Source organism: Sinocyclocheilus rhinocerous, unplaced genomic scaffold (assembly GCF_001515625.1).
Source record: "Sinocyclocheilus rhinocerous isolate Xijiao unplaced genomic scaffold, SAMN03320098_v1.1 scaffold2468, whole genome shotgun sequence".
Classification (NCBI taxonomy): Eukaryota; Metazoa; Chordata; class Actinopteri; order Cypriniformes; family Cyprinidae; genus Sinocyclocheilus; species Sinocyclocheilus rhinocerous.
Window position 1 is genome coordinate 236,320 of NW_015655382.1, and position 11,134 is coordinate 247,453.

The window sequence follows — 11,134 nt, forward strand, 5'->3', positions numbered from 1 at the left end:
ACAGATAATTCAGTTTTTTTTTTTTTTTCATAAATCCTGTTTTTTATTATGTTATTGTGTTTTTATTGTGTTAGTTAGCTGTATTTGTTAGTTATTTTTTACCTAATCAAAATAACCCGACTGCAGTCTGATTGAGATTAACTGGAATGCACAATGAAAAAACATGATTTTTGAAAGTTGTTGAAAACGGAGTTATCTGTTTTTGCAAATGAACTCTTCATATATAAAATGTAAACAGATTCTTTGTTAGATTTTTCTTACAGTTGAAAGCACAAAGTCTAAACATACCCTGTGCTCCATATAATTCATGAGGACAGCAAAATTGGTGGTGTGGTTGCAGAAGCAGGAAGTGACATCAGGAAGAGAAGGCAGTGCTCTGCACCCTTTCTTGGACCAAGCACTTGCATGACCCGCCCTTTGGACATGAGACACTACATCAGAGACTGTAATATGAAATGACACCTGTTAGCAGTTTTATAACAGCATTACGTTCTCTTACATGATATTCCAAAAGACGCAGACGGGAGTGACTTGTTTGGAATACTCTGCCTAAAGAAGAAAAAGGAAAATCATTATTTTTATATAATTTAAAACTATTATAGTTATATCTTCTGTTTTCACTTTAATTTTAATTAAAGTTTTAGTAATTTTGTTTTAAAGTTTTAATTTTTATTAGCTTGTCTACATAGTTAATAATTAATATTAAATTTTTAGTTTTAGTTATTTAAGTACTTAAAGTTAAACTAAATGAAAATAAGAAATAAAACAAGTTCGTTTTTTATATATATATTTTATTTTATTTCTGTTAACGTTTATTTTATTCTCAGTAACAAAAAATGTTTTTTTTTTATGGTTTTAGTTTTAGTTAACAATAATAACCCTGCATCAGAGGTTAATCAAATTTATTCACTTCTGAAAACGTTTTTAAGTGTCTTTTTACCGTAATCCCAGAGGATAAGGTGTACTGGACAGAGACAGGAACATTTTCTGCCCTGGAAACATCTCGAACTGTTGCTGAGATTACTGCTGTGGCCAGCTGACCAGTGTGATGCCTGCAAATACATGAACAAAACAGTGTTAATATAATGAATTATGACGCCAATCAACTATAAATCCAAATGTGAAGATTAATATTGGTGTAGAAAATTCAGCATGCTCATGCTAACCTCTTGTCTGCCTGTTGGTCAGCAAGGGTTTTCACCTCCAGTCTGGACAACATCTCTAACAGGTTACTGTAGTAGGTATGAATAACCATCACTTCCTTGTGGCCTGTCAAAAAATATTAGCTTCTGATTAAATCGTGGCATTTATCTGTAGAAATACGAAAACTACCCAAAAGCCCTTCATGTCTCACCCAGAGAAAAGACTCGCTGCATTTCTGACTCTGGTATGAGGATCTCATCATGGCTGCCGAACTGTCCGCCGTGAACCGAGGGCTTGAACACACAACCGCAGCTCATTGGCGTCAGCCTCCGTGGCTCCAGATGAATATCTAAGGAAGCAATTGATCTCGTGACTCTCAAAATAACAAAAACTCATCAGTTTGTACAGTTTTTATGGTGGGACAACCAAAATTGCCATGGCTAAATAGTAATAACTGCTTGAATGCAATGAGGTTTATCTTTATTACTCTACCTCTCAAGAAAGCAAATATTGACTCCCATTTTTCAGAGGTCAGAGATGATGCTAACTGAGGCAAAAAACCACTGTACCCATGTTCTTTGTTGACATTGTGAAGCTTTTGCGCTCGATCCAGAGAGCATCCGCCAGCATACACAGCAGCTTGTCAATGTTCTCCACCATTGTCAACGGTCCAGGGTAATTCTATGAAAATACAGGAAACTGACTCATAAACTTGACAGAAGAGTGGTCTTTTTTAGAGGATTTGGTTTCAGAAGAGTCTATTTCAGTCTCATAACATACCCCATGTGCTATCAGATCCTCCCATTGTTCGGCCATATCAGGGTTGATGAGCCTGCTGACTAGTTCCAAGCAATTGCGGATCATAGATATGAAGACATCAGTGGAAACGACTATTTTATTGAGTTGAGTAGCCTTATCGATGGTTTCTGTGAGGTACAGAAGATCAGAATGTGTGAGGATGTCTGCTTTGCGGTCCATAACTCTCAAAATGGCACTCAAGAGGGAAACATGACGAGTCAGATCATTTTCAGGGAACAAGGTTACATTTGTATCCTGTGGAGAAAGAGGAGGATAATGTAAGATCAGGTCATTAGACAATTATATTGAATGTCTGTGTCAATAGTGACTGCATTTTGGATCCTTATAGTGTATGTTTATAGTGAATCTAATAAAAATCAGCAGTGACCTCTGTCTAACTCACAGGTTTGGAATGAATCTCATTGCCGACTTGTGAGAAGAACGAGGTTCCAGGAAAACCAAAGTCCAGCTGCTCTGAAATGAAGAAGGAAAATGCCTGGATTATGGCACATGGTCAAACGCACAAGAAACTGCATTTTAGGGCTCCAGTCAAAACAAAAAAAATTACAAAATAAAATGCAAAAGATAACAAAACACAACAAAACTTCACAAAAAAAACACAATAAAAAAAATAAATAAAAAAAAACATAAAAAAATAAAACACAACAAAAATGCAAAAGATAACAAAACAAAACCACACAAAACAAAAGCAAAATGAAACAACACAAGCATAAAACACAAAACAAATATGCAAAAGATAGCAAATCAACACAACTAAACACAAAACCAACACAAACAAAAAATAGGGAGTCACTATCTCCTAAAAGAGTGGTTCCCAACCCTTTTCCATGCTCCCCCCCCCCCAATATATATATATATATATATATAAATATATATATACACCGTATATGTGTGTGTGTGTGTGTAATAATAATATTAATGTTTTGTCTCTTAGAAATGCACATTTGACATTGAGTTGACAGTAGTAGTAGTTTGAGTTGGGATGCAGATGTAAATTTATGTTCATTATCAAAATCAGTAACATCTGTAAAAATAGTAACAACCTCATTTTTTATGGTGAAATTTAATTTTTCGGACTGTTCGAGTTTTATTCAAATTAACCATTGTTCTTCCATAGTAGCATACATTTACATCATGACAACCAGAGTTAAAACCACACATATAGCACCTCAATACTGTGGTAAAAATGCAGCTATATGGTTCCTAGGTAGCCTATTTGTATGAAAAACAGTAGTCTAAATACATTTAGTATAAATGCACAAACGCTATAGCTTAATTACAAATATACTGTAATTACATTCCATTACTCCTTTAATACATTTAATACATGTCTAAATTAATATGATAAATTCGATATAAATATCACACATTTCTGCCACAATACCATGGTGCAGTTAGTGTTCCTACAATAAAGCCAAGGTAAGTTAAACGATGGCGATTTGTAGATTGAAAAGCCTTCTGACTGTATCGTTGCAGTTTTTCTGCTGTTTGTCAGCGCTGTTTCATCTGGATAGTTTATATCAGTTGACTTGATATTGACTGATACTAGTTTATATCAGTCATTTGTGTTCTTCGCTGAATTCAAGCGCTGTTTAGTGGTTGCGTGATCAGTGAGTAAGCACATCTGCTCTAGTCAGCCTCGCTCTACGCTGCGCCGCCGTTCGAACCGAGCGCGAGCGGATAAATGGACCGTGTGACGCGGTTCAAATGAGTAGCGCTGTTTTGTTCCGCTTTTGGCTCATAAACATTGAATCGAATATTTATCGAACTCGTTTTATCGAGGAAAATTATATCACTATAATTATAGTTATCGTTTTATCGCCCAGCCCTACCTCAAAGTATATCTGCTTCCGCGCCCCCCATGTTGGGAACCACTGTCCTAAAACACAATATATATTGAATATGACTCTTTACTTACACATTTTCATATGAACAAACAGTGAATAAATAATGTCAGTCTCACAAACTAAAAGTATACACCACAATAACGGTTCCCGGGTAACTGAAAAATGACTTACAGTGCAACTTGCAGTCATCAGTATTGTGAACTCGGTAATATTCCAAACGATTCACTATTTCATAAACTATTCACAATTTCACAAATCTTTTTGATGACCTCAATAAAAAGAACAGGTTCATAAGGATCATTTTTCCATGAATCGGACATCAGGTTGTTATTTTCGTAAAATAATTTGCATTTGCAACTCACTAAGTTGTGGTTTGGAACGCTAAAATGTCCTTATCAAACCTTTAAAGGTGAAAACGATATATTTTATATTTTGTAAACGCATGTTACTGAGCGTATTATTCATACATACGTTTCTTTTAAATTAACTTTCATAATATCCAAGTGGAACAGACTTTTCTTCATTCGATCAATAACTAATGGATAGACCTAAGTCCCACCCTACATTTTTTATTTTTCAATAATCCATTTCACAGAATAAAAGATATGTCACTACTTGTGTTACATTGGGTCTAGAGCTTCAGAATGTCATAAAGCAGGTGATCACCTTTTGGGAACAGGCAAACACTTCCTCTGTGAGTAGTACATAAGCTATTAATGGGTTTTCCACTTGCAGGGTCAAAGGCTACACAGGTTTTGTTAGAATTGAAGGAAAGATTGTGATGCAGACTTGGATCCAACCCAGAGATGACCAGCTGGTCTCGTGGTTGGATTTTGGAACCTATAAGAATCAAGAACAAAAACTAGTTTAGCAGAAAATTGATCTTTTTGAGAAAATGCATCTGTCTGGGGCCACCGAACAGCCGGCAACCCAAGTTTGTTTCTAGTCTGCCAATTTTAAGATGTCATCATCGTGAGTCATAGTTCTTGAGCTCTCCAAGTCTGTAAAGACCATGTGTCCTCTCTTCAGAAAAGAATAAGGGTCCATTACTCATGTGAAGTGAAGAGTATATTCTGAAGGGTGGGTCTCAGCATTACCGCATGGATGAAATATTTACAACCATCTCAGCCTGTTGTTGCCAATCAAAACTTGGCTGTATTCGCATGGCGGGAGAGTGGAAATTATTATGCAAAGATGTGAGGGTGACATGGCGACTCTACCTTGACATGGCGAGTTCCCTCTACGTGTCTGCAGGGACGTCTCTATTTCCAGCGCAGACTCATTCCACTTGAAGAACAAACCAAAAGGGACGGCTGAGCAAAGTTTTTCCATGCTTTGGATTTCAGATTTGACCAAGAAACGATCCCACATGTACAGCTGCGTAACGTTCCCACAAAGCGCCTTGTCGTTATTGTAGCCCCCGTAGGTCTCCTGGTCTTGTCCAATCATGAAAAGGCCATCGCCTCCGATGTGACTGGTTGAGTTGAGGGAATTCCCAGAACCCACAACCGCTCCATCCACCCAGATGACCCACTCCCCGGTATTCCCGTCCCAACTCGTGCATACAAAGTGCCAGGAAGCATCGTTGGGAAAGCCAGTTATGTAGGAGGTGTTTGAACCATGCACTAGCAATGCAAGGTGGACCGGTTCGTTCCTGGTGATTTGTGCTTGGAGTTGGAATTCTTTAATGAACGACTGAATGGCGTATGAGAAGACTATGGAAAGTCCTTGGCAAGTGGGATCAAGCTGGAGGTGAGCGCAAACCGTAAGCGCTTCCATGTTAGGGAACTTGTGGCGTAGGCGAGCTGATTTCCGGTGCGGACGCATTGGAAATTCCAGCATGTATATGTCTGGAGGACCTGGAAAACAACCTGTAATGTTTACTAAAGAACAATATTGCCAATGTAGCAAATATGAGGCGTGCTGGGAAATGTGGGATATGGTGCTCACCAGTTTTTTGAAGCATGCCTGCACTTTCTATCCATACGGGTTGGGTGATATTTAGGGATCGCAGAAAACTGTTCAGCTTTTGAATCTCTTCAGTACTGGACACCATCACAAAGGACCCTGAACGCTGGAGGCAGAGGCTGCGGGCAATGTTCCATGGCTGACGATCTGGCACATACTCAGGGTAATAGTCATCATGTGTAAGCAGGGTTCTGCTCTCCACTGTAAACACAGGGGTATTTTTGTTGACAAACACAAACATCTTATGCATTTGGCACTTTCGGTGTTAACAAATTGTACATGTGTTTTCAAACTTTCCTTTGGATTGTTTTAGTTACAGATGGTATCTTTCATATTAACATCTGTTTTATATAATAGTGAGAGGATTATAACATAAAACAGTCCTGCATGATTTGATCTGAATTTTAAGCATGTTAAACAATTACACTATGAATGCTCTGATTACCTTTTCCCATGCAGTGATGAATGAGGACCTTGGGGGAAAAATGTTTGTAATTATATAAAAATAATATTGATTCAATTTAAATAGGTATTCATTATATTTATATTAACGATATTAACATAAGTATTCATATAAGGAAGACTTAGCATTTTGCCACATAATATTTAAACGTATATTGTATTATTGATTACTTACAATAACGTTGGAGCAAACAATTTTCAACAGATTCATCCTAAGAAACAAAATACTCATTAACAGAGACACAAGTGAAACTTTTTATTGAAAAAAACTAAAAACTAAAAGGTATTCTTTTAGCAGTATTAAACACTTTCAACGAAAGTTAAACTTTGCAGAACATTACTTCATGAAATATTCATGAATATGTATATAAAAACGGAATAAAACTCAATTACCTGATATGAGGTAAAGTTATAGTCGGAAGTCATAAATATTTAATATTTTATCTCGAAGAGTAAAGTTTAGCAAACGGTTGACGCGCTTTCCGTTGGAAGTGTTGTGAGTGACTCTGAGGAACTCTGAGTGAGATCATGAGAGAAAGCAGCGCGCGCCTCCCGCTCTAGAACAGAGAGCAGTTCCCGCCACTCCCCTCACCATCAACACAACTTTTATATTTGCGTTTGTGAGCGATAAAAATAATTGCGTTTTACTCGGAGTGGTCGGTTCTAAATAAAATCTTTTAATTTATGTAAACGATTGTTTACGGTGTAAAAAAAAATCGATTTTGCTGTTTGAAATAAAATAAACATTAACATGGAAATAAAACATTTTATAAACCTTAAACTTCTTTTGTTTATCTAGTTAAACAACAGTTCTCATTTTCATTTAATTTAACTTGATGTACTAAAAACTATATATAGTTAAAAAAAAAAAAATTTTTAAATAAATAAAAACTTATTAAAACCTTGACCTTTGAATGTAAACCACTCCTGTGAAGAATACTTTACATAAACGATTAAGTAAAACATGTCATACAACACACAACTACCATATTTGTAATGAAACTCAAATAAAAATACAAAACAATGTTACTTTGTAAATTAGCCATTTTCCAACAGATTCCAGTTATGACCAAGATTAAAATAAATAAATAAATTATATAGAAACACAGAAAAGGCATGCAATTGTGCAGTATGTTTAAATAGAACACCAGACTTCTTGTCCCAGTGAGTGTTTATTACTGAAAGTATAAATTAGTTTGGAACAATTACATGATCCAGAGTAAATGCCACTGCAAATGCTAAAAATCTCCATGCAAATTATATTGTGAAATATCAGTGTGCCCAAGCCTGTGCAAAGGTTTCCAGTGCAAAAATATATTCAGAAGAAGTATTTTCTGCATGAGTTATAAAAGACTTGGGTGCTTGATCACTTGCAAAATACACAGAAACCCATCTTCATAAGTTATACTCTTAAGCCCTTCTTTAAAATCCTACAGTTAAATCTACAGGTCGTATAAAATTTGCAGACTGAGTGCATACTGTAAATACATCAAAATGAAAAGTGAGCCAACTTTAGCATTAACCATTATACCAAATATAGTTATATACATAACTAGTACCCCTTCAATCTGCGGCTATCCAAAAATCACACCCAGCGGGCGTCTCTGGAACATGTGCTAATGCCTGAAGAAAGAGAATACACAACTTTAGGGACGGTTCGATTTCTGCTGCCATAACCTGGTTGAACAAACTGTCTGTCTGTGTCCAGCGTCTGTACTCCATCTGTGCTTTTATCGAACGCTGCTGTCAAAGCCTGCAGCGCCAAGTGCACTTGATCTCGGGCGGCCATGATGTTCTTCTCACATGGAAGCCAAAGACTGTCGGAACGTCTTCCAGGTATTTCACGCGGAACACCTCTGATGACATCATCAATTGTCTTGGACAGAGACTCTATCGTCTGACTAAGGCCAGCGTCGCTGCCCCTCCCTGTATTACATTAATAAAATGAAGTCATGTCACATATATGTCATATCGGAGAAGTGTTTCATATGAATGCTATTGTGGAAAGATTGCTGTACCCTTTAGAGAGCGCAACAAAGACAAGTGGAGATCTTTGATCGCCCGGTTCAGCACGAGGAGTTTAGCGGTGGTGTTCTGAATTGCACACAAGTCCAAGCCTTCATCATCCTCTGAACAATCCTCAGAAGAGCCTGACCTCTCCTGTGAAAGAGCAGATGTACAAATATCTCTTAAAGTGAAAGTTCACCACAAAAAAAAAACTCAAACAAACCAAAAAAAATAAAAAATTTTAACTAAACCCAAAGCAAAACCAAACAAAAACTACATTTAAAAATTAAAAAATAAATATAGAAAACAAAATCAGACCAAAAGCACACCAAACAAAACCAACCCCCAAAAAACTAAATGACAAAAAAAAAAAAAACTAAAAACCTAAAGCAAAATCAAACAAACCCACAAAACAAAAGAATGAAATAAAAACAAAAACTAAACAAAAAAACTAAACAAAACCCAAAGCAATACCAAACAAACCCACAAAACTAAAGCAAAAATAAATAAATAAAAACTAAAGCTAAACATAAAAACTAAACAAAAACAAATTATAAAATAAATAAAACAACCAAGCCAGACCAAAAGCACACCAAACATCCCCCCCCCAAAAGAAAACTAAAAACCCAAAGCAAAATCAAACCCACAAAACAAAACAAAAAAAATTAAAGACAAAAAAACTAATCATAACAAAAACTAAAAACACAAAGCAAAATCAAACAAACCCAGAAAAAAATTAAACTTAAATAAAAAACTAAAAACTAAAACTAAAACAAAATTACATAAATAACAAACCAAACAAAAACCCCAAAACAAGCCCCCCCCCAAAAAAAGAAAATTAAAAAAAACTCAATACAAACTAAAAACAAAACCACACACGCCCCAACAAAAGAATTTTAAAATAAAACAAATAAAGACAACAATTAAATAAACAAAATAAACCAAAACCAGACCAAACAAAACAAAATCCAAACCAAAACCAAACAACCTCCAACCAAAAAAACAAAAACAAACAGAAAGTGGAAATAAAAACAATACAAAAACCAAACAAATAAAAACCAAACAAAAAAAATCTAATAATTTAATATAAATAAATATATTTTAATTAAATATACACATTTATTGTTGGCTATCTTATTTGTTTTAGACCACAGGGTTTAGGTATGGTGAGTGGGTTTGAGAAATGAGTGAGCTTGTGGGATGCATCCATTTTTCCTTATCCCAGCATCCCATTCTCTTGCTGAACAATAACAACGAGCCTGTAGTTTGTGTATTGAAGATAACAGTTACAGCCACATTAAGGTGACAGATGACACTCCACTCAAACCATTTATTTTGTAAACAGCAAAACGACCCAAGACGTGCGATAAGACCGCTCAGGATTGGCGTTTTACAAGCGCTGTCTCCCTCAGTCATTGTTGGGCTGGTCATCAATCCAAAACATTTTACACTCAATGACAAGCAACAGCTGTTTGTAAGGCGTACCGACAAACAGCAGCGGAAGTAGCTCTGCAGAGTGCTGGTGACATCCATCGCGCTGGATTTCTGAATCTGTGAAATATATTAGAATTTATATTATGAAATGATGTTACAGTACACATCCATATCAGTTATTAATGTATACATTTATAGTTCAATATTAACTGGATCAATAAAGATCCCATTTTATCAAGTAAATTATTTATTAAGAGAACTTACTGGTATATGAGCAGATGAAAGATCTCGATGCATCTCTGTGGTGATCTTCTGACCAATGAGGAGAAGATCGGTCACACTCTGACGAATCCCATTCTGCAAAGAAGCCACGACAGACCTCTAAAGAGAAAGAGAATGGTGTTGTATTTTTTGATTCTGACTGGTTTTTAATGTCAAATCTACTATTGGGCTGTAAACGGCAGCTATTGCACAAGAAATATACCCACGTTGTCTATGATTTCTGAACCATGTTCATTCAAAAGAAGATCAGTCCCATTCACTGCCGCCAGAAAACCGATGGTTTTGAGAGCTGCGTTCATACACTCTGCAACCCTCCTCTGGGCCTCTGTTACCATGGAGGAGATCTCAGAGTCACAGCCCTGAAAGACCAACACTCCTGTAAGGCTTTTACCGAAAATTCCAAAGTTGATACTTAGCACAACAAAATTCTTTAAAATTACTTCTGTTTTTTTTAAATGTATTCTATCATTGCATTTGTAAATGCATTTGACTATTAGATACTTCCGTAGAGCCAATTTAAGCCAATATATAATCAGGTGAGAAATCAAATAAATTGATTATCAGACGTTTAAATGATGATAAATTTACAAGAAGTTTTTTTTTCTAGGCTTGAATGTTTATGGGATGCAGTCTAACATGTGTTAATGCTTAGTTAACAAAAAAAACCGCATTATTTTTCACATAATTTACCATTCCACACCGCTCTGTCCCTTCTCGGAGAAACGGGCTGATTTTTATGAAGCCCCGCCCTCAGAAATAGGGCTAAACGTCCCGCCCCTCTCCTCAGCGGCATGTGCTATGGTTGTATTGTAAACAAGGCGTTGTTAATATCGCTTATCATTTTGAGCCCGATTGAGAAGCAGAGGATATTATTGAAGAGGATCGTGCAGAACCTGTGCAAGCACAGCTTTTAATGGTAGGCCTATGTTTTTTGTTTGTTGTTGTCTCATATTTTTAGATACGCTGTTAGTTGTAAATGCTACTGCTTATGTTAGCTTTTAATATACGGTTTTATCCTGATTAAAGCTTTAATACAGTACAGCAACCCATGTTTAATGCTTCTCATAGCTATGTGAAAATAAGTGTATAATTGTAACAGTTCATTGCTGCAGCTGTGGAAGTTAGTGGGTAAGCACTATCACTTGCTGAATGAGAGAGAGAGATGCAGAGTG

The 11,134-nt window shown here is 36.2% G+C and overlaps 3 protein-coding genes across 3 annotated transcripts in view; all 3 read right to left on the bottom strand.

The window, feature by feature from the left end:
- The window catches only part of LOC107717987 (adhesion G-protein coupled receptor D2-like), a 7,991-nt gene extending 5,870 nt beyond the window's left edge, over positions 1–2,121 (bottom strand). The window contains exons 1-7 of the mRNA XM_016524903.1: positions 1,924–2,121; positions 1,713–1,824; positions 1,355–1,492; positions 1,167–1,269; positions 941–1,052; positions 500–549; positions 289–415 (exon numbers count right to left, since the gene is read on the bottom strand). Of these exons, the coding sequence (XP_016380389.1) occupies positions 289–415; positions 500–549; positions 941–1,052; positions 1,167–1,269; positions 1,355–1,492; positions 1,713–1,824; positions 1,924–2,121 (840 nt within the window). The remainder of the gene's footprint in view (positions 1–288; positions 416–499; positions 550–940; positions 1,053–1,166; positions 1,270–1,354; positions 1,493–1,712; positions 1,825–1,923) is intronic.
- A 2,319-nt stretch (positions 2,122–4,440) lies between these two features.
- LOC107717988 (adhesion G-protein coupled receptor D2-like) lies at positions 4,441–6,446 on the bottom strand. Its single transcript, XM_016524904.1, has 5 exons — positions 6,415–6,446; positions 6,223–6,250; positions 5,760–5,978; positions 5,030–5,668; positions 4,441–4,649 (listed from the first exon to the last, which is right to left on the bottom strand). Exons 2-5 carry the CDS (start codon positions 6,230–6,232, stop codon positions 4,441–4,443), a joined length of 1,077 nt encoding a protein of 358 aa, XP_016380390.1. The 5' UTR covers positions 6,233–6,250; positions 6,415–6,446.
- Positions 6,447–7,402: 956 nt separating this feature from the next.
- LOC107717989 (kinesin-like protein KIF14) overlaps positions 7,403–11,134 on the bottom strand; it is a 26,106-nt gene continuing 22,374 nt past the window's right edge. The window contains exons 25-29 of the mRNA XM_016524905.1: positions 10,169–10,321; positions 9,945–10,061; positions 9,732–9,797; positions 8,258–8,399; positions 7,403–8,165 (exon numbers count right to left, since the gene is read on the bottom strand). Of these exons, the coding sequence (XP_016380391.1) occupies positions 7,825–8,165; positions 8,258–8,399; positions 9,732–9,797; positions 9,945–10,061; positions 10,169–10,321 (819 nt within the window). The 3' untranslated portion in view covers positions 7,403–7,824. The remainder of the gene's footprint in view (positions 8,166–8,257; positions 8,400–9,731; positions 9,798–9,944; positions 10,062–10,168; positions 10,322–11,134) is intronic.